We start from the raw sequence: 25095 nt of genomic DNA, 5'->3' as shown, positions 1-25095 counted from the left end.
GTGTTCTGACATTCTCAGCAAGTTTTTTAATCCAAATCGATCTTCAATTTTAAGCTCGTTTAGAATGTCTTCTGCATAGTGTCTTTTACTAAGATATTGCCGCACGCACATTCTCATCGATTGCTGCAAAACAGTGTCGTGCATTCTGGGTAGGTTAGGTCTGCTGCGCCTACTCAGACAGAAAGGAAGAAATTAATTAAATTTTTATTTAAAAGTAATACTGTTAACTTAAAGTCTGCAGAGTCCTAATTTCAGCAAATTTTGGCTTGGCATCCTATTTTCATTTCCTTTTGACTGGTACTGTACGTCGCATTTGAATTCTGCAGTGCTTGGGAAAAGTGACATAAATCAGTTTTCACAAACATTTTTGATAATATATTGAAAACTCACACTGGTTTATGTCGATTTGATTTTTTTCTGTATGAATTATTGTAATGTGAGAAATATAATACTTATGTCTCTATTTCCAAGCGAGCAGATGTTCCGTAAGTTGTCAATAAATTATCAAAAAAGGTTTGTGGAAACTGACATATGTCACTTTTCCCAAGCACTGCAGAATTATTGTCCACTGTGTGCTCGCCCTCGCGTCGTCTTTAGTCACTGGAGAGTTGGGAGGCTTGCGGTGCCCAAGGCCTGTGTGCGCAGAGCAGTATATATTAGAGCAGCGGTTCCCAAAGTGTGCTCCGCGGAGCACTTAGGGCTCCGCGAATGATTCTCAGGGGCTCCGTCCGTGGAAGTTATGAAGATGACAAAAATTGCTAATTCCATCTAGTCTCTAGCAGGGAAAACAGAAACTTCTTCCATCAAGCGAAAAATACTTTCTGAGAAAGTAGTTTGCGTTCTTCTTGCTACATGGAAGCATTAATATTAGATTAACTCGTCACTGGAACTATCTCGATCTTTGTTGATTCCCAAGTACTCAATGATTCTCGAAATTTATTTCGTTTTTTATATGCTGGGCAGGCAGCATTTGTTATTCGTGGTACGTGGAATCTACAATCTATTGACTGTTTCGTTACCTCAAAAATATGTATACTGTACACCTGCATCTTAATTTGATAACAGATGTGTTAGCTGAACTTTCGTTGAACCGGAACTGTGGCTTAAGATGGGCTCCTTAAGACCTAAGAGTCATTAGCCATCAACCAATGCTCAGTCAAAGGGAGATAACAACACCTATAACCTTACTTTCAAAGGAGATAGTACAAGTTCCTGGGAATTGAGTTCGGAATATATTGAACATGATCCTGTCTCAAAGTCTACGATGCCTAGTGTAGAGGTATTGAAAGTAACATACGAAAATATTGTGATTTATATTTGGACATGGGATTCACTGATTTTGCTGATGAACGTCCACAGTGTGTGATATGCAACAAAGTTTTTTCCAATAGTTCTATGTTTCCTGCCAAGCTTAGACGGCATTTCTCAATTCAAAAATTCACAAATAAAACTGCAGACTACTTAGAAAGAAAAAGTGACGAACTCCATGCAGTTCAGACAAAATTTCACCTTGTGTAAATACAAACAACGAGAAAGCACTGAAAACGTCGTACTTGGTTAGTCATGACCAGGCTCTTGCTGGTAAACCTCACCCTTGCTCAAACTCTTATGAAACCACTATTAGTGAAGGTAGTGAAGTGCATGGTGGACGAGAAAACTGCAAACTTGATTTCCAGTGTGCCCTTATCAAATAACACTGTGCATAATCGAATCCAGAATATATGAAAAGACGTAAAAAAATCATGATTTCCCGTATCAGTTAAACGAAATTTTCGTTACAGCTTGACAAATCCACGGTCTTTGTCGGATTACAGTAGCTATGTTAATGATGTTTGTTCGGTATGAATTTTCAGGTTTTTTTCATGAAATATTTTGTTCTGCAGCCATTGCCATCGCCTACAAACGGTTGGGTAAACTTATCTAATTCCGTGACTCATGTAATTCCGTTATACTGAATATAATGAGTATCACTGAATTATGTGTATATGACAAATTGTTGGTAGTTTGTTCAATGGATAGCAGCGCTAATCAGCTACCGTATCAAGGAGTTTGGACTTCTGGGAGCAAGTGCGCCATTGATAAAAAGTGTGGTTTGAGTTGTCCTGATGTCGTACCCTAAAATATGTTTTAAAAAACATATATGTGTATAATTATACATATAAATAAATATATATTTCTATAGAGATTGCTTTGCAGATTTAGAATGTGTATACAGTTCTCAGTTAACTTATATGATTTAGTCTATAAACCTTAAGTTGTCTGCACAATTTCTTAGGATTTTAAACATTTGGCAGCCATTACTGTATCACGGAATTAAGTGAAAAGAATATGAAAATTCGTTAAATGCACGTCACATGGCCTGTACGTCTAGTCATCATCTATATTAATTATATCTGCTTAATTTTAAAACGAATTTGGATATATAAAATTTTTTATAATATATATTTATAGTAATTAGATAATTTATATTAAGTAATCGAATATTAACGTCAATTAAAATGAAGAAAATTATGCCTATGATATAGCCTACATATTTAATAATGGCCATTTTTGTGTAAGGATCAGCACGTCTGTTCTCTGATCCGCAAGTGAGTTCGATTCTCGGAACTCTCAAGACATTTTTAGTCAGGGACTGGTCTGAAGCTTTATCTACCCAGAATCTTAAAGATAACTGAATATCTAACTCTCAACAAAGGGATGGATCAATTGTGATCTCTTTCTTGATTCGATGCGTCACTTTGTGAAGAAAATCCCTCCAAGAAAACCTTTCCTTTTGTTGATGGACTCGCATGGAAGTCACGTAGGTCCAGAAGTGTTGGCTTTGGCGAGAGAAATCAAGATCATCCTCTTTATCATGGCCTCTCATACCAGTCATATTCTGCAACCATTATACGTCAGTGTTTATCGTCCCTTGAAGTAAGCTTGGACGAATGAGTTGGAGGACTTTCGTATGACGAACTCTAATGTTGTACCAACACGATTTTACTTCCACAAGTTATTCAACATGGCATATGAAAAGGCAATGACACAAACAATTATCCGTTCAAGGTTTTATAAAACGGGAATTTATCCATTCAACCCATCTTCTGTGACAGATGAAGGCCTTACAGCTAGCAAGTTAACTGACAAGCCAACTCCTGGAAGCCAACAAACGCAGGTTGAACTTCCAGAAGAAAGACATTGCTCAGCTGGCTGTTTCATCACAACAAAATGATTCTGTTCAGTTGCCTGTTCCAACATCGGAGAAATGACGTCAGGCTGTAAGAGATTTGTTGAAGACACCCACATATGATCCATAAAAGAAAAAGAGATCGGTTAACCGCAAAATAGATGTCAGAGCCAAGTGCCTTACGCCGCCAACCAAATCTCCAGCTGATGCTTCACCGCAGAAGTCTACAAAATCTCCTCAAGGGAAGCCATCCACATCACGAACCTGTTCTAACTATGAAAATTAGGTTTGTGGAGTTTGTAATGGATCCTATAATGCTGACGTCAAAAAACGAAATGGTGAAAATTGGATTGCTTTCTCATTCTATGGGAAAACATATCATGGGAAGTGTCAAATTGCAGAAACTGATTCTGATGTTTTTATGTGTGATAGTTGTGTCACTTCTGATGCTGATAGTGATGATACAAGTTGATTTTATGAATAATGAATAACGTTCATGTTAATGTTCAAAATCACAGTGTAAACTCATTGTCTTTATTTTATGTAAGCTATTGTGTCACGGAATTAAGGTTACAGTGTCACGAAATTAAGTGAAATATCACGGAATTGAATGTAATGTGAATTGTTTCTCTTTAAGTAAATACAACTATCAGTTATTACTTCACGGATTGTCATGTTACGACGTTTGAACAAATGTTTACAGCAATAAACATTATTATTTTTTGTCTTCGTATGGAAATAATAGTAATAAAATCTTATTATCACGGAATTAGATGAGTTTACCCTACTGAATTTTTTTTCTTCTTCATTGAAAACTCGATACCGTGGGACAATTGCATTGACGTGTGCACAGATGGCGCAAAGGCCATGGTAGGTCCTGTTGCTGGCGCTATTGCAAGGATCAAGAAAGTTTTAAAAATTGCACAAGTAGTCACTGTGTACTACACCAACACGCCATCACAACAAAACAATTCCAGCGTTATTAAAGCAGGTACTAGACAACGCCGTCAAAGTTGTCAACTTTGTTAAGGCACGACCTTCGCAGTGTAGGCTACTTAAAATCTTGTGTGAAGATATGGGTAGTATAGGCCTACATAGGTCATTGTTAGTAACATTACACACAGAAGTGCGATGGTTGTCGCGCGGTAAAGCGTTGTCCTGTTTACATGAACTTCGAACAGAAGTTTCTTTACTTTTGAATTACCAGAACACTTTGCTAGCAGATTATTTGAATGATCAGGAATGTTGTACATATTATGTTACTTGGCAGACATTTTTCAAAAATGAATTCAGCACATACATACAAGGTAAACGGAAGACTATATTCGATGCTGATGACGAAATTGTCGCACTGAAGAAAAAAAGATAGCGTTCTACATAGAAAGCGTCGACAATAAGAATCTTACGTTTATCATTGACTTCAAACTTTATAGAAGAAAATAACATAACAATGAATGTCTCATTCATAGCAATAATGAAAGAAAACCTTTACAATTTTCTTCAAAATATGAATTCATACTTTCCAAGGGACACTCAAGAATCGATTCTAAAGAAATATGAGTGCATCGTAGATCCATTTCCAGTGATGTCAAAACCAGCAGCCCTCACTGCTTCAGATATGAGGTCCTTATAGACATTGTTTCGAATAGCCACTGTCAGGCATCATTTAAAAGCAAACCATTTCCCCAATTTTGGGCTAAGTTAGGGGAGGTTCTTTTGATATTAAGTTCAAAAGCTAAAATCTCTCACTGCCTTTTGGTAGCCTACTGTGTACCTCAGTGAAACGACCTTTTCGAGGTACACGGCTACAAAAACAAAATATCGAACTTGTTTGGACACAGAAGACGATATACGTCTTCAACTGACTTCTATGACACCGGACATTGACAAACTCGGTCTCAGAAAACAGGCACATTCTTCACATTAACTTCGGGTTTACATGTAATATTGTAACATTTTTTAAATATCTTAACTACATGTTAATATCATTTTGTAGATTTAAATAAATTATATCCCGTACTTTTTTACTATTGCTTCTTTATATATATATATATATATATATATATATATATATACATATACATATACATATACATATACACACTTCCGTTTATGTATCATGTGAAATATGCTTCATAGAACATAAACAGATACACTAAAAAGTAAACATTTCTTGGGGCTCCACGAGAAATTTTTGCTTCAAAAAGGGCTCCGTGGCTGAAAAAAGTTTGGGAACCGCTGTATTACAGAGTAGCTACCGCATTCTCGGCGGCGGCCATATTTACTCCTCGCTCGGCACAGAAGCATAAGCAGTAATGCTAAAAGGAAGGCCATTAAAGGCGATATCATATATGTTGTTGTGGTTTATTGAATACAGGAGACAAGGATTAATAAACATTATTGTTATAGTGAAATGACTCTTAAGGGATAACACTTTATTAATTATGTTATGTCCATTTCAATAGGGATAACATCAGCAATTTTCTACTGCAGTTCTCGTATCAACACTTCGACTGCCACATTTACCAGATTGTTGTAGTGCATTTGCTATCCCCTAACAGACAATTTTCTTAAAAATAAATATATTCTAGTCCTAAAATACATGAAAAATATTATAACAAGTTGGGAACGTATGAATTGAAGTTTTAATGAATAAAGACTTCAAATCCTTTAGTGTCAACTCATTTTCTACCAACGTTACAAATTTTCCTGAATTAAGAATTATATCAAACAAGAATTTACAAGGATACAGAAGTAACATTACCTTGTACGACTTGAGAGTCACTAAAATTTATAGATTCATCCCTATTATCAGTTATTAGAGATGAAAAACAGTTTTCACAAATACTAGGCTACTGTATATTTATTTTGTTTTATTTTGAACAAAACTGATCCCAACAAATAGTAAAGAGCTTGTTGTTCATTCAATGTTGTCAATATCTCTAGTTTCAGTTAAATTACAATTTAGTCTATATCAATTTCCTTTTGCTCACATTCATCTACACTAGAACTTTGTGTTTCGGGTTTACTTACATTTGTACCTAGAAACTCAACTAATTGTTCAGAATCGCGAACTGCATAATTTCCATGCTTCGTTTTTGAGAAAAACTGAGAAATCGTAATGCAATTTTCAATTCTTTTGGATCCGGGATTGGATTTATGGAACGGACAGTAGAAAATAAATTTTCTAACGCATCCTGCGTGTGTCTATCTTGCAAAAGATATTTGAAGTTCGCTTTATTAAGACAACTTTCATGAAAATCAAGAACTGTTTTGTTACAGTATTATACCAGTTTGGAATAGTTTCCAACGTTCGCTTTTGCCCACATTGATATTTTCAATTATAAATATTATGTCATTACTTACTTATGGCTTTTAAGGAACCCGGAGGTTCATTGCCGCCCTCACATAAGCCCGCCATCGGTCCTTATCCTGTGCAAGATTAATCCAGTCTCTACAATCATATCCCACTTCCCTAAAACCCATTTTAATATTATCCTCTCATCCACGTCTCGGCCTTCTCAAAGGTCTTTTTCCCTCCTGCTTCCCAACTAACACTCTATATACTTTTCTGGATTCGCCCATACGTGCTACATGCCCTGCCCATCTCAAACGTCTGAATTTAATGTTCCTAATTATGCCAGATGAAGAATACAATGCGTGCAGTTCTGCGTTGTGTAACTTTCTCCATTCCCCTGTAACTTCATTCCTCTTAGCTCCAAATATTTTCCTAATTACCTTATTGTCCACACCTGTGGAGTAACAGTTAACGGGTCTGCCACGAAACCAGGTGGCCCAGGTTCGATTCCCGGTCGGAACAAGTTACCTGTTGAGGTTTTTTCCTGGGTTTTCCCTCAACCCAATAAGAGCAAATGCTGAGTAACTTTTGGTGTTGAATCTCGGACTCATTTCACCGGCATTATCGCCTTCATCTCATTCAGAAGCTAAATAACTTACTAAAAAACTACTTTATTCTCAAACACTCTTAATCTCTGTTCCTCTCTCAAAGTGAGAGTCTAAGTTTCACAACCATACAGAACAACAGATAATATAAATGTTTAATAAATTCTAACTTTCAGATTTTTTGACAGCAGACTACATGACAAAATCTTCTTAGCCGAATAATAACAAGCATTTCCCATATTTATTCTGCGTTTAATTTCGTCCCAAGTGTCATTTATATTTGTTACTGTTGCTCCAAGATATTTGAATTTTTCTACCTCTTCGAATTTCTAATTTTTATATTTTCATTTCGTACAATATTCTGGTCACGAGACACAATCATATACTTTGCCTTTTCGGGATTTACTTCCATTCCTATCGTTTTACTTGCTTTAAAATTCCCGTGTTTTCCTAATAGTTTGTGGACTTTCTCCTAGCATATTCATTCATCCGCATAGACAAGAAGCTGTAACCCGTTCAATTCCAAACCTTCTCTGTTATCCTGGCTTTCTTAATGACATATTCTAGAGCAAAGTTAAGAAGTAAAGATGATAGTGCATCTCCTTGCTTTAGCCCGCAGTGAAAATGTTATGTTGTTGAGAAAATTAATCGTTGAAGTATATTCCTGCTCTTGTTTGTGACTTAATGCTAATTTTGTACAACGACAATTGATTACACATTGATTAACTGCACAACAACATGACATTCTTCAAGATAACGATGGAATATCACACTAGAAACCTGTGTTCCTACGCAAGTCTTGCGGTGTACTGAGTCTCCGCAGGAGTAAATATGGCCGCCGCATCGGCATTTGTCGGATAAAAAGAATGTGGTACTCTCCAATATACACTGCTCTGTGTGTGTGTGTGTGGGGTGCCTACCCGGCCCTGCAGCGAGCGTAGTGTTTCCCTCCATAGTCGGAACAGCGGGCGCATGCGCCCTAATTTAACAAGAGTCTAGGGAGCATAAGCAATTATTCTGCTCCTCGCAATGCCGAATGAGGGCGGAAAGAGACGAATGCTATACCTGCTATGCTGAATGACAGCCGACAGCCGTAGGAAAGGCAGGCAATACTGCTCCTCGGAATGCCGTACTCAACTAATGTAATACCGGTAATATAGTTTTTATGTTAAAATATATCTTGAGGTAGGCCTAAGTGAATTTTCGGTCATTGTCTGTATCATAAATAAATATAAATAAATCTAATTACAATTAAAATGTCAATATTAAAAGAGCTCTGTTCTCTATATGTGTGTAGAGAAAACATAAAAATATCTATGGACCACAGAAATTAAAATGCCAATATTAAAATAGCTCTGTTCTCTATACATATGTAGAAAAAACATAATATCTATGGACCACAGAAAATCGCCCCTGCTTACCCCCCAGCGCCCGCGTAATACCGAATGACAAAGGAAAGGGACAACTGTACCTCGCTATGTTGGACAGTGGACATAGTCCTTTGAGTCATCAAATTCGCGCCTGTTAATTCGGTGGTGTTCAGACTGAGTATCATTGCTCATAAAAATAACATTCTTGTGATAGATGTGAATGCAGGCTACAAGTATGTGTATTATAATGTTATGAAATGTTACATAACATCATGTTTCGTGCTTATGTTGCTTAGACTGAGTTGTTCTTGCATATAGTAGGATAAGTGTCTTTTAGGGAATAATAGTGCTGGTTTTAATTAATTTTGGAATGGTCATGAATGATAAAGGGTTAGCTGTTTCGTATTGTCGTGCGTTTTGATGTCTTAATAACAGAATAAACATGCCTAAACAGTTCAATTGTTCGGAGTGTAATAAAGGCTTTGACTATAATAGAAATCTTAGAAGACATGTGTCAAAAGCACATCGTCATGTTTTAAAGATAAACCAGAAGTTGTATGCTTACGAGTGTTCTGCATGCCAAAGAAAATTCAATCACAATAAAAATTTGAAATTCAATGAAAGAAGTTCATGGTACACCTGAAAAGTTAAGGAAAGCAAATTGAAATATCGACTTTGTGAATTCACAACAGCTGTTAAGAAGAGTTTGTATAAACACTTTGAATTAGTGCACGATGTTCCAGTCAAGAGCTAAAACAGGGAGTTCTCCTCAGTACAGTACTTCATGCAATGAAAAGAAGAAGTTGAAAAAGCAACAGTAACAAGGTATAAGCTTATGTAACAGCAAGGCTCACGTCGTGTTGCTAATAATTGTACTAAACATTATTATGTCTGTCACCGATCAGGACATTTTAACACTCGTAGCAAAGGTGTTAGGCATATAAAAACCCAGGGCAGCAATAAGATCAATGGTGTCTCTCATGCAAGCATAGCAGTAACAGAAAATGAAGATGGAAGCTGCAAAATTAATTACATTTCCACTCATTTATGTCATTACAATGATAAAGCTCACCTCTAACAGAATCAGAGAGACAAGCATTGGCAACAGATATTGCTAATAAAATTTCTCTTCAATCGAAACTGGACAAAGTTCGCGATTCAGTGTCACAACCAAAATTGGATCGTATTCGCCTTGTCACTAAAAAGGATCTCTATAATATAGAACATTCTTATAATCTATGTTCTTCTTCAGTACGTTATGGGGATGATGGAACAAGTGTGGAGGCATGGATGAATGAAACAAATGCCAGTGACAACCCTTGCGTGCTATTCTACAAGCCACAAGGAACAATAAACGAAAAACATTCTGGTCTGAAGAAAGATGATTTCATATTAATTATTATGAACAGCGCTCAGCGGGAAATTCTGAAGAAATACGGCAATGATGTAATATGCATAGATGGGAAACATCGCGTGAATAGTTATGGATTCGAGTTAATTACTCCTCTTATACTCGATGATATGAGGCAGGAGTTCACTTGTTCTTTTCTTATATCAAATCGGAGTGATCAGTATGTCCTATCTGTATTTTTTGACTGTATAAGACAAGAGGTGAGAAAAATATGCCCCAAAGTTTTCATGTCTGACATGGCCGAGTCTTTTTTCAATGCATGGAATGTAATTATGGATCCACCAACTATGAGGTTGTATTGTTCATGGCATGTAGACAGGGCCTGGCGGAAAAAAACATTTCTAAAATTTCAGGAGACGAAAAAGAGGTAGATGTGTACAAAATTATGAGGACGTTAATGCAAGAACGTGATGCCACTACTTTTGATATGATGGTACCAAGTGTACTAAAAAACTGCTTGAAGATCCTGATACAACTCAATTTTGTACATTCTTTCGAGAAAACTACCTGAAGAACGTAAAAAGCTGGACATACTGCTATAGACTTCATAGCGGAATCAATACTAATATGCATATAGAGAGAATGCACAGGATGCTAAAATATGTTTATTTACATGGGAAAAATGTAAAACGATTAAATAAGGCAATTTATGCTCTGATGACTTTTGTAAGAGACAAACTTTTCGATAGACTAGTTATTCTCACTAAAGGTAAAATCACGAGCAAGCTGACAGACCTAAGAAACAGACACAAATCGGGAACTGAGCTCAACAAAGATCTGATTATTAGAGAAGAAAACGGATGGACGATACCTTCATCTTTCGATGTGAAGGATGTATATTTTGTACAAGAACCTGCCCTCAGCTGCAACTGCAAGTTGTTGTGTATTGAATGTAACACTTGCATTCACCAGTACACATGCACCTGTATGGATTCATCTATTATATGGAACATGTGTAAGTACATCCACAGTGTTTGTTTACTGAGAGCCAGCCAAAGTGCTGAAGAAAGAAAGCCTAATACTGTTCACTCTAATGAAAAATATAATGATTTATTTATTAATTTGGATGCTGAAAATGATATTGAGAAAGAAGAAATTGTATCCGAAATTATGAAGAAAGGAGATTCCCATTCTTCCCTGTCATTCACAAATCAGAAATAGAAAGTGAAAGCAGAATTAATTAACCTTATTGTTCAGTAATGACAGAAAGTGAACTTGAAGTTTTGAAACGACATAAAGCATCCTTGCAGCCAACACTTGCTGCGGTACATTCCAAAAGTGAATGTGAATCTATGGGAATCCGCAATTCCAATATAAGCCATACAAAGAAAAGAAATATAGTTCCTCAGATAAGACTGTTTTCTGTAAAAAAAAAAAAAATGAAAGAAAAATTAATGCTATGGCCAAACCTAACCCTGTAGAAGCTCAAAATATTAGCTTAACTTTATTGCAAGAAAAGTGATAGGCCTACTATAGATAAGTGCCTATAAAGCGAAATTTCTTTTTCATTTACTGTTGTTTGTTTGTGTAAATAATAACTGTACTCTGATAAAAACAATGTAACGAGTGTCATGTTAATATCATATTTTTATTCTTAAACAGTGCGATACTCCGATACAATGACTCACATTTAGTGAAATTTAATTTAGGTGTGCATATTTTATTTATACTCGGTGAACTTTACAAACAGTGATTCATGGGGAGCAGGAAGCTGAAATCATCAGTCATTGCGCAGAAATAGTGCTGCTCAACGGAGTGACTACTACCGCGGAGGAATCGCAGATTACGAATAAAGCTCTCCACTGGTGATCTCCGGTACTATCGTAGGTGGAACAGGGGACATACGGAGGGATGCGGTGGTTCGCGAAGCGAAGTTGGAAGACGTAGAGCTCAAGGACGACCGGCGCGTACGGATTGAGGGTAGTTGTGAGTGGAATAAAATGCCACCAAATCGTATATCCGTCGCATGGGAATTCTTTAATTTAGTTGGAGATAATAATAAAGTCGCACGCTGTGAACTTCGTGGGCGAATTTACTCTGATTTGTACAATTTGTTAGATCATTTGAAGCAATCGCACAATCGCGAACTAGAAGAAAGTAAGTAAATTTAACTATTCAAAACAGTTTTGAACTCTTTTAAAAAGCGTGTTTACTTTGATTTATATATAAAAGTTCTAATAAATAATTTCGTGGTTTTGTGTGCAGACAGAGTAACATTGTGAATGAAAAATTGAAAAGCAGAAGAATTTCAGCAAAAAAAGGACCCTCTAAGATTGATCCAGCACATTGTTACGAGATGAAACTCCAAACTTCAGTGATGAGCCGCTTACTTGAAATGAAATATGAGTTGGTGATTGTGTTGCCAGAAAAGCCAAACGCTCCTAGGACGCTAACAGGTCCGTATTTGGAAATCTCTATGGCGTGGACCAGGTTAGATAGATTCTCTGAGTAGGTCTAAATTTTAAAATGTAGGTATGTAAGTATTTAGGCTAACATTAAGAGCCGCGGTTGTGGTACTCGTACTTGCTGTCAAAAATAAATTATTACCATTCAGATACACATTGACGGTTAATTAGTGATATCATCGTTTTCGTAGTTTTAAAATTACGCAAAACATTTTATACGATTTTTAAAACTGTTTTAGTGCTATTGTACCGAAGGTCCACAGTCTAGAAAAAAAGTCTTGAAATTTCTATAAAACGTAACTTTCGAGGCAATAAAAAATCATACATAACTTATATGGAATATTTAAAAGGCAACTTGAGTTATTAGATTAAAATATTGAGTTTCATTCTGAAACTAAAGAAACTTGTGTTAATAATATAATTACAGTTATTCTTAAGTTGATATCCGCTTATATTTTTTTATTACAGAGGAAGAGTGACGCGTTTTAGAAAAGACAGTTCAAATACTGACACCCTCTAACACAATGATCACAATCCCGTCTGGTGAAGAATTTTAATCAATTATTTTGGATAGTAAACTTTAACCCAATGATACTACAAGTTTCTTTTGTTCCATTCTGAAACTCCCTTAATATATTTTACGTTAAACTAAACCGATTAGAGTAATAATTGACAAAAATTGTTTGTGAATAAACGAGTGTTTCCAGGAAAATTATAAATGTTTACATTAGCTACTGAAAAGTTTTACTTCTGCGTTAGTTTTCAGTTAATTTTAATGTTATTAATTTGATCAATGACATGAAACTAATACGCCTTTCCACATATACTATTAATTTCAAAACTAGAAAAAAAATCTGTCAGCTAACATAGTACTTCAAGCAAAACAAAAAAACAAGAAGAGCCGAAGAAAGATAGAGAGAGAGAGAGAGAGAGAGAGAGGTAAATAAAAAAGAGAAAATAAACAACAACAAAATTACATACTTATTTTAAAAGATACACGGACGTCAGCAGACTCCAATCACTACCTGATCCGATTAAAGGAATGCTCAGCGGAAAGTGTATGTCTGCGCCACAGCACATATACAACCTGCGCGGCATCAATCGGAGGTAACCGGAGGTCTCCGATTGAAAGCGCACAAACAACCGCTCCGGAGAAAACCTAATCATAAGCAGCGCTACGCAGAAATCAGGTATATTACTCTATAAACTATGTCCAGGAATTTAATTAAGTCGATGGTGAGATGAGAGATTTTCCGTGATCCATAGATATTTATATGTTTTCTCTACATACATATAGAGAACAGAGCTATTTTAACATTGACATTTTAATTGTAATTAGATTTCTTTATATGTAGTTATAATACAATGACCGAAAATTCAGTTAGGCCTACCTCAAGATATATTTTAACATAAAAACTATATTATTACATCAGTGAGCACGTACAGAATTTCCCCTCTAATCTTCGGAAAGACACAATAATGGTGAATCATGTCATATGTACACAATGGCTGAGAATACAGGTATTTAAAGATAAGTTTAATTAAATTTAAAATACATAACTCCACACCGCACGGCATTCCGAGGAGCAGTATTGCCTGCCTCTCCTACGGCTGTCGGCTGTCATTCAGCATAGCAGGCATAGCATTCGTCTCTTTCCGCCCTCATTCGGCATTGCGAGGAGCAGAATGAAATTGCTTACGCTCCCTAGACTCTTGTCTAATTTACGTGTCATGCCCGTTCAGGGTTGCCATACATACTATAGTCGCACGCATACGACTATTTTGACTAATTGTACGAGGTACGACCGCACTGTATGTCGTACGCAATTTTGTATGACTATTTCACTGAAGGGAAAAATAATTGAGAACTTATAATGTTGCTTTATAAGTAAAATAAAATTTATGGTTAATTCGTCCCTTTTAGACAAGTTTTCTTCATTTATTATGTCCTGGACTAAATACAAAAGAAAAATAATGCTTTTAAGGGGGAGCTTTGAAAATAGATCTGGTACAGGTAACTACGTTTGCCATGCAAGTCATAATTTGTCATCTTGAGCTATAGGTTTCACGTATATGGAGCGGTTATATCAAAATAATACGAGTTCAATTTTATTAACTTCCTTGTTTTTTCGACAAATAGGTTATATAACTTATAGGTTTATTATGCGATTATTTATAAATTGCGTAAAGACATGAAGGTGATAGTGCTAGCGAAATGGCTCCAGCGCCGAAAGTTACCCAACATTTGCTCTTAATGGGTTGAGGGAAAACCTGGAAACAACCTCAACCAGATAACTCGTCTCATCCAGGATCTGAACACCGGCCCGCTCGTTTCACAGTCAAACATGCTAACCATTACTAGATACACAGTTGTGGACGCTTAGGAATTTGAGAAATGTACGACAATTTTATGCTGAAGTACGACAATTTTCATAAGTTAGTACGATGGTTTCGATTCCTTTATCTGGCAACCCTGTGCCCGTTGACATACCATAATACACTAGGCTGGTAGACGCTATTGAAAGCGTTTTGGTGATGAAATTACTGTATTATAGTGTTTATTTGAACTTCTGGTGGTAAAGTGAGTGTGTTATAGAGTTTATTTAAACAAGATGAGGTAAAACTAGGGCGATATTGTTGTAGGCCCTAATATAGCAGAAAATCACTGTATAATTGAACATATTTTCAAAAAGCCTTCCGGTTGTAGATAATTTAGCGAAGAAGTTGAAATTGTAACTGTGGGGGGGAAGACCAGTGCCGGCGCTCAGTGTTCCCAATTTAGCGGTTTTCCCGCTAAATCTACCTTTTTTGGATAACCGTCTCGAGGGTAAAATCATATTATCCCGCTTAGCGGGAATACTAGCGGTTTTTAATCTTTAAAGTTTCTGAAATGAAATTCACATTAGCGTTATTGTTGTTTTTTTCTGGGGGGGGGGAGTTTAATACCGGTCGATTCTAACAATCGGAGAGTAAGTTAAAAACCGAACACCTGCTGCCGCCATGCACTAGTACTTCACGTGACAACAATGACTGTAATAATTATATAGAAATTAGAGTACAGACAGATCAAATTCAATTGCTTAAAGATAAACATACAGTGTAATGAATTCTGGAGTGCAGTAGCTAGTTATAGGGATGCATCTGATATAAATCTTTTCAAGATTTGGTTGATCTTATTGTGCTTTCTTGGTCTAATGCTCAAATGGAGAGAATATTTATATGATGAATGTCGTGAAGTGAGATGGGGACAAAATTATTAATGAATGCAATTCTGACAACACAGGCAGGTCTGGGTCGTGTGAACAAGACGTGTTGCAAGAATTATCAGGTGCCACCAAAGATTTTGGAGAAAATAGGTACCTTGGCTATGTACAGAAAATATGAAAGTGAACAGGCTAGGAATACCACCCCAGTGACCTCACAGTCCCAGCATTATATTCTGCGTTAGAAGATTCAAATGGAGATGATCCGGAGGAGCTGCTAATTTGAATGAGTGATTTTTAAAGTACGGTATATGCTTCTTATCAATACTAATTGCATGCGTATAAAATTAATTTCTAACATTGTGCCGAAACGAAAGCTTCATTGACCAGCTTCTACGAAAGTTAAGCTTGTGCGCTATACCACTTATTTTATTATATTATTATTATTATTATTATTATTATTATTATTATTATCATCATTATCATCAGGCTTAGGATCCAAGACAGATTAAGTATGAAATGAAGTTAACAGTGCAACAGAGTATAGGATATGGAGTGAGGCGGCGGTGCGTTGAGTTTTGTTTCCCTGTGCGTTAGTGTACAATCCGGTTCGTGATCAGAGGTACAGTATTCTTCCGTCTCTCCCTACCAAACGAACTCAGGCCATCACAATGCATTTTCAGTTCGTAATGAACAGTTTTTCGAACTAGTTGCAGTATGTACAAAGTACCGGTACATGGTTGTTCATTACGCCTTCAACATTGCCAAGGGATATAAAAACTTGTGAGGTATGTAAGCTATCCTACTTCATTCTCCACCATCTAGATCAGACGTCTCCAAAATCCTACTCGCGAGTAAGCCCCAGAACGGAACCGAAGCCAGTACGTAATGAGCACGCTCCGCCTCACCCATCTCCACCTGTACTGTACTCAATGTTTATGTGCAAACGAAGAGCAGTGGCAGACTGCCATTATCATTGTGTTGGTCGGAGTGTTCCACAGTTTCACAATGTCTTCTAATCATGGACATAGGTAGTACATTCAAGGATGAACAGGAAGAGAAATTTTTTGCGTTAGTGGGGAGAATGTGAAATGCTTAATTTGTTCGAAAATTCTTAAGCGTGTGTTAAAATTCAACATGCAACGACAATACTCGACTCTTCAGAAAGAATATCATATAATTACAGGCATGTTGGACATGTGAAAATAATTTATTTTGGGGCCATCTGTATAACTGTTGGTTATACATAATAATCAGTATATTACAATACTTTTACACTCGGCTCCGCATGACAAACATATGTTTCATTTTGGGTGAAATGCGTAGGCCCACAAATATTTTGATACATATAAAACAAGAAAATACAAACACAAATCACACACGTGTCCTCAGTCTTAAACAGAAAAAGCTTCTTGCTAGCTATGTTCTAGCTTGGAATATTGGAAATCAATGAAGCCCTTTACAGAAGCAAGATTTGTAAAATAGTGCATACAGAACATTACTAAAATACTGTGGCCAGAACAAAGTCAAAGTTTAAGAAAATTAAATTGTTTCCAATTACAGTTCAGAGAAGGAATTTCAAGATTGTAAATGTAATTAAATCTGAAGTCGAAACCACAATTAACCAATAATTTGTAGCTTACTCACATGCATTGGACGAAAGCACAGATAGAAATGACAAAGCTCACCTAGCCATTTTCTTCTGAGGAGTTAATGAACATTTTACTGCGTCTGAATGTCTTCTAGATGTAATTACAAAATACAACTGGAGAAAATTTTTTCCAGGCACTGAAGAGCACCATAGAGCAGAAGAGGTTGAATTTGCAATGCTTGTGTCAATAGCAACGACGGGGCTCCAGCTTTATAGTATTTCAAAATAATATACAAACATATGATATTTCTTAGTCTTTTGATTTTATTATTTGTAAACATAAGCAGACCGTTGCTGCGATCCCCCACTGATTGCTCCCATCTGTTGAGGTACGAGTCTCTCCCCCTTCTTGAGCCTTACTGTGTTTGGCAGGCAGCATCGAGAGCACGAATGACGATAACACTTTTTGGAGACCTCTGATCTAGATTGTACTATTAACAGTAGACCAGTAGTAACATTGACGTCGTTGTTTACATTCACAGTATGCCTGTCTACTTACTGTAGTTTCATGATTTTTTAAATTAAATTGTACAACATATGTATGTGTTCTTGTATAGCCCCTACATAAGAGTTATACTCGTTAGGACATAATCAATTTGTTTTTAAATTTATTTATCTTCAACCGGTACTTTAGTTTTACTAGTGGATATTTGAGTCTTTCTGGAAAAATACCAACCATATTGTATTGACAAATTACATAAATAGTTTAAAGAAGCAGAAATAATTTCAGAAGAGACTAGCAGAACTTCACATGGTAGGTAGGTCTACCTAGTTTATCATATTCAAAGAAAATTTGGTTAAACTAGTGCTGAGGTAATTGACTCCGCTTATACTTGCATCTTGCACAATATACGAAACTATGACAGGTTAGGTTTGTTTAGTTTAGGTTTTTGTTATGTCTTCCATATACGATCAACTACATCTCCACAAAAAATCCCTTATAAATGCAACGATTTTCACTTTCGAAATCACTGGAACTACTTCAGCGCTAGTTTTACCGAAAATGTTCGTTTTTCGATGGTTTATAACATAAATCATAACATAATTTCTGCTTCTGTAGTGGAAATAAATTTGAGACCTAGACATTCAATATTAAATGAGTCTGTAAAATTACAAATTGCAGCATCTTCTACACAATCTTGAATACTTAAGTTTTCAGTGATATTTATATTAAAGTTATTAGAGATTTTACAATTGAATTTGGATCTCCTACTTCATATTATAATCATTGATTTTAATAAAATATTTACATTCTTAGAGTTATCAACTGGTATTTGTAATAAAATTCCAGATAGTTTTTACTCTATTATCTGAATTTCGTATTTGTATTGTATATTAAAATGCATTTTGTTCTTGCTTCTTTAATAACTTTCGATACAATTTACAGTAGTCTTTATAACTTATTTGCTTCTGAATATGAGAATTGTTACTATTCTTACTCATAAAATATATACCGTATTCCTTTCTGTAATGCATGGGAATTTAACTCCTGAATTATTCAAATTAATATGTTTTTTACTTTTGAACTATTTTACAATCTTCACTAGGAAACATTCATTGGATAGACCTATTCATAAATATATAGTAGGTAAAATACATTCAGTCTACTATTATGGAAATATGGAGATTTGTCCTGAAATTCTGAAAGCTCCTATCGTAGGTAGTGAGTTTTGGGACTTGGGGAAATAAATATTTTGCTGATAAACTGTGTCTTTTCCTACAGAAGATTTTGAATTAACTTCGCCACTTTTTATGTAATTAATTCTAAATCTCTTTAAAATGTTATATACGTTCCATTTACCAATATTAACTTTTTTTTATTTTTTTTTATTTAATTTACAGGTGAAGAGTTTGGAGATACAAGGTGCAGATAATGTGAACTTCCCAATCGCAGACAACAACCAGATGATGCATAAAAAATCCATATTAATATTATGGAAAACAATGTGGGCACAGACTTCTGCTATCTTTCTGCCACCTGTTCTTTACAATACTGCTCTTTGCTCCCTGTTACTCTTCGCCAACATGTTTGGGTACATATCTATACTAAATAAATCTGTAGCCGAAATTTTTCTGGTAATTTTCGATTTTCCAAAAATAATTGGTCCTAACATACATAATTAACCACCCTGAAACCGAAAATCGCTTTTTTGAAATTTTTGTCTGTCTGTCTGTCTGTCTGTATGTTTGTTACCTTTTCACGCGATAATGGCTGAACGCATTTCGATTAAAATTGGAATATAAATTAAGTTCGTTGTAACTTAGATTTTAGGCTATATGGCATTCAAAATACTTTATTTAAAAGGGGGGTTATAAGGGGGCCTGAATTAAATAAATCGAAATATCTCGCTTATTATTGATTTTTGTGAAAAATGTTACATAACAAAAGTTTCTTTAAAAATAATTTGCGATAAATTTTATTCCATGAAAAATGTTGATAGGACTGATATTTAATGAGATAAATGAGTTTTAAAATTAAAATAACTGCCATCTAAGGCCGTGTAATGAATTAAAAAACAAATGACTTCGTCTATAAGGGGCCTTGGACAGCAACAATCGAAAGCTATGAAAGATAGCCTACAGATAATGTTTCTGTGTTTGTATGAAGCAATATCGGAAGCTAAATTAACCGATTTGTATAATTAATTATTATTTCACCATTGGAAACTGTAGTTTCTCTAGATGGACATAATGCTATAATGTTATCACAGTAACTTCTGAATGAATCGAGGACAGGTAAGATTAAAATAGATTCTTATGCACAGAAAACTTGATAGGCTATTCTGTATATTCGTTTCCTGTATTTCCTAAACTAATTTTTACGACCAAATGAGTGGTCTCTGGATCAAAATGATCGCATTTTAATTTTTTAATTTAATTTAAATTAAGTAACATAATAAACGATTTATCCTTCTATCAAACACGAATGTTCCCTGGATCAAATGTCCTATTTTAATTATGTAATTACTTTATATTTATTTCTAACGGGTGCAGCGGAGCGCACGGATACGGCTAGTTATCAATATATTCACAAAAACTACAGATTATTTAATCACTTGTATTTATAGTTAAAGAGTTTCTTTTTGCATGATGAAAGAGTCCAAAGTAAACAGAGAAGTTCTGAATTTACATACCGGTACTACAGTTAGATACAAATTCAGTAAAAGTCACTATGACTTGACACTGTTTTGTTTCTCTGGTACATTTACTAAAGTAATTCTTTCGCATGTGGGTGTGTGTGTTTTTTTTATGCTATGCGCTTTTCACAGTGCAAATTAAAATAATTCAATGAAGAAAGCTACCGTTATTTTAAACATTAAAGGGACAAAACTATTTGTTACTAGGTTACATACGTACATGTCCAGAAGTGAAACTAGCCTTTCTTTTACCGGAGACGAAAATCCAGCTCTGCACACCTGTGTGGGCTCTTCTTAAGATTACATACACATACTTGATCACAATAGGTTATCTTTCTTTTCATTCCATGCGTTGGATACCTACTCAACATGCTCGTCTCCTATTAGCTTCATCTCTGTAGATCTCCAATATCAAATGAATTTCAATATTGTCCTTCAGAGTTATATGTTTCCACAGATGTATTGAGGAACATGATGATACCATCACTATGATTAGTGTTGTTATCATTATCACTATGAATACTGTATTAATATTATAATTAATACTACTAAAACAGTCACAACAAGGTACCGGTACAGTAGTAAATTTCAAGGGAGGGTTCCAAAGTTTGAAATGAAACTATAATTATGTTGCTAGGAACTAATATATTTACATCTCGATATTTCATATTCTAACTCCATTCTACTGTTCTTTTATTCTGCTAATACATTAAGCTACTTTTTTATTTAATTCAGGCCTGAATCTGATTAAATGCATAGAATTGACATTATTCCTCAGCCATTATGTCTCTCTCTTGGCCCATAATATTGCATAAAATTCTCTTAATGTAATTAAATATAAAGAACTATCTTTTGTATAGGTGTCATGGGAAATGAAAAGCCTACTATAATTTAGAAAGTAGTTTTAATCTCTGAGAAATACTTCTTAGATTATATTTATGATAAGAAATTTTAACAGAGAAGTATCAGTCATTCATTATCTCGTGAAACCAAATGCTTATGTGTGCCATAGCATATAGTAAGAACCTTATGGTGGGGGTAAGTGAGCTCGCTTGCTACATGTAGAAGCAGAGCGAGTGAGGGAAGCTTCTCAATCCACTTTCTTCTTCCTCTGATGCGCAGGTAGATTTTACGAGATGTCGAATGGCCTATAGTACCTGATGCTTTTCTGAGATTATCTCTTGAAAACATCAATTCTAACTCTGTGCTCAATTTATATATTTTAAGGTTTTTCAAAACTTCTCTGTTGGTTCAAAATCTTCATTTGAAAATTAACTATGGTATTGAAATTTTCCATGCATGAAATGTGAAGGATAAGAGATACATCTAGCAAACGCAAAGCACTTGGCTATATGTTATTATTATATCAGGATGATGGCTTTATTGTTAAATCCAGAGCATTAGATACACACGCACATATCATACAATTCTAAGACATTTTATGTTATTGGAAGTAGCAATAGGAATATCTTTTCTAAATATTTCCATTAGACAATACACTTTTCTTCATCAGATAGCCTGTATTAACACAAGTTTTCCCGAAATTTTGTGATAGTTGCTACGAAATCAATTGAGTTCAGTCACTATTTTTCTTTTAAATTTAAATGAAAAATATACATATGACATCACTGTATTGAGAAACTCGATTCAGAAAAAAATCTTGCTTTCTAATAGTCTGATAAGCCTGAAGAGAGGTAAAATATTTTACAGAATGTTTCACAACATTCAGTTAAATAGTTTCATGTTCATAAATAATGTTTACTACACAAGTTTTGAAATTCTATGTTGTTGATACGGATTAGGAATCCTTTTTTTTTTTTTTTTTTTTATCACCTCCATATACCTCTTTTGTCGTTTTTTGTGATTTAGAGAAAACATTGACTTGTTTAATTGAAGAAGTGGCTGTTGCAATATTAATTTACATAAAGTGCATGAAGTAAATACTTGTATTAAAGTAGGTAACTAAAAATTGCTTTCATGAAAACTCTACCTCTCAGTTTCAAGACAGCGCTCATTTTGTTGGATCCCAGCCACTTAGTCACTCGTAATGAGTGCACCTCTGTACATAGTGTGTTGAACATTGTGCCACCGTCGCATATTCTGTAACACAGTACATGAGAATAGGCCACCAAGGGAACTGAGAGATAGAACTTAAATTGAGAAGGATTCAATTCCGGCATCAGTTCTAGCCATCCTTCATCATTCGTATTTTGCTATCAAATATACGAGTTAAAACTTTTAATTCGTTTATTTAAAAAATTAATTACAAGAGGTTTTTGGAATTGATTATTTATTGAAAGCTTTTTTTTCAGTTGAGTTACAATTAACACTGCAATAAATAAATGTTCAAATATATATTCGTATATTTGGAAGGTAACGTTATTAAAACTTCTAAAAAGAAGTTACATTTTAAAGTACGGTACCATAACCATATTACTATGAAGATACAGACGGTGTGCATACTCACCGTTTTCTTACAATATTTTTATAATATGACCTTTCCTGGGCTCAAATTGATAGCCCACGGTCTAATTCCGACCATAACTCGTGGAAATAATTATAAGATACGTTACAACACCAAGTATTTGAATTAGGAAAGCCATACTGACTACTAACGCAGTTAACAAGCTTAGCGGAACTGGGATGTGTGACATCACTATTCTAACTCCAGCAAATTTTTCATGTGATTGCGAGCATTCTATCAATCGTATGACCAGTGGCGTATACTGGTTAAAGGGTTTGGGCTACCACTGACCCTATTATTACACAAAATATATTTTAAAATCCCTATAATAAAATTCCTTACATATTTATGTGAATTCCAGACGTCTTGATTGGGACGAAAATACGTTGATGATTTCGTCATTGAAATTACAGTTGGGCCACTTGCAAAGTTTCTGTAGAAATGACTTTTCAATGGACATCAGTGCCAAGCCGGATAAACGTTCTTGTGTATGAGTTGATCTACAATAGGATTTTATTCTCTTCAACGCAGACGCTGGTATTGTCACAATTAATGTTGCCAATTTAAGGACTTCAGGAATAACTTGGTTCAGCTGGTTTTCATATATGGCAAATAATATTTCATGGATAGGTTTGTTCGAAAAATGAAAGACTTCTGCTGAATATATTACACTTAATTCATTTTTCAAACGTATTTGATCAAAGTGACTGTTATAGGACTGAAATAATTTGTTTAGTGCCTCATTCGGGAAGTTTTCTCTATAAGCAGAAAATTTTTGAGAATCTAGAAGATGTGTGAACTGAAGCTTTCCATAATCAGAAAATCTGTCAGTAATTTCCATGTGCATACGATCTAGTATGCTGTAGTACAGCTGCCTGTATTTCAATTCATCATCTCCTTTTCTTCGCTTTAATGGTGGTTCCATTGTATTGGCTGAAGAATTTTCATTTTCCATATTACTCCATATGGACGGAAACCCACTACGTCTGAACTCGGATATAGTATTTTTTTAACTTTGATACCTCTTGCAAGTATTGCAAATAGTATGCTATGTCTAGACTTTTTGTCTGAAGAATATTGTAGAGTACATCTGTATGTGCGAACACTCTAGCATAGACTTCAAGAAGAAATATATTCTGAAACTGTGTGAAAAAATTCTAATATCCTTGGGCCTGCACAATTACAGCATCATCCCAGTTTTCTTCAGAGTCATTACAAATGATATTTTTAAAGAAAGCAGTCCGTTTTTCTCTGTATTCCTTTACTGTATTTACAAGCCGAGATGTAAAATTCAATCTAGTTGGTGCTACTTTTGGGAGTTTCTTGTTCATAAATTCCTTGAGTTTTCTGATCTTTTAGGAGATGATGAGAAAAATGCAGCTAAACCCGACAGTGTTTTGAAAAAAATGCGGCATTCTGGAATGGATGAAGTAGTTTGTTGCAAAACTAAATTGAGAACATAGCTGTAACAATGGACAAATAGTGCTTGAGGATACTTTTCTTGAACTTTTGTTTTCAAGCCATTAATATTTCCCGCCATAACTGAAGCACCATCATATGTCTGTGCAATTAACTTATTGCCGACATTGTATTCTGCTGTAACACCTTCCACATGCTGAAACAAAGCAGCAGCAGTTTTGTCCGAACTGACATTTGTGAATCCTATAAACCGTTCTTGAACATTGGCAGTACTGTCGACGTATCTTAAAACAGTGGACAATTGACTCTGATTAGAGCAGTAACTTGTTTCATCAACAACAATGGCCACAAAAGGTTTTATTTTCTTTATCATAACCCCACTTATAGCAAATATTAAGTCATTCTGAATTGCGGGAGAAGTACCACGAAATACTGTTGAACTCTCAAGATGATCGGCCATTAAATGGTCAAATTCACTTAAGGAACTTAAATATTCAATATAATTTCCTATATTGTCTGTTTTCACACTCTCGTTATGACCCCGAAAAGCCAATTCTTGTTTTCCTAGAAAGCAGACTGCGTTAATAAGACGCAGTAAAATCTCCCGATTTTTTTTTTTTTTTTTTCACAAGAGCATTGTGTTGGTTGATGTGAGAGCTTTTTGCTTATCTAGCTCTAAATCAATTCTTGTCTTTCCAAAGTTTGCAAAATTCTTGCTACTACAAATATGAGCTTTTGATTTGTCGTATTCTAGGACTGCTGTTCGAAGGGAGTTCATATTAGAAAACCCCTCTTTTGACCACACATTAGTTTCGCGGCTAAATAACAAACATGGCCAGCAAAATAGTTTAGACAGTTTAGAAGTACCACACAACCAATTCCACTTACCATATGATGTTGAAGTGAAATGGCGTGTGTACTCACGCTGTTTTTCTTTTACGTCCATGGACAAATTTAACTCAG

At 35.2% G+C, this 25095-nt stretch overlaps 1 protein-coding gene across 2 annotated transcripts in view; it reads left to right on the top strand.

Moving 5' to 3' along the window:
- Positions 1-25095, top strand: part of LOC138715330 (synaptic vesicle glycoprotein 2B-like) — a 135306-nt gene that overhangs the window by 91956 nt on the left and 18255 nt on the right. For both annotated transcript variants that reach the window (XM_069848124.1, XM_069848123.1), the window contains one exon: positions 18955-19145. In XM_069848124.1, the coding sequence (XP_069704225.1) occupies positions 18955-19145 (191 nt within the window). The remainder of the gene's footprint in view (positions 1-18954; positions 19146-25095) is intronic.

The sequence above is a fragment of the Periplaneta americana genome, chromosome 15, assembly GCF_040183065.1.
Source record: "Periplaneta americana isolate PAMFEO1 chromosome 15, P.americana_PAMFEO1_priV1, whole genome shotgun sequence".
Taxonomy (NCBI): Eukaryota; Metazoa; Arthropoda; class Insecta; order Blattodea; family Blattidae; genus Periplaneta; species Periplaneta americana.
This window is presented reverse-complemented; position numbering and strand designations above follow the sequence as displayed.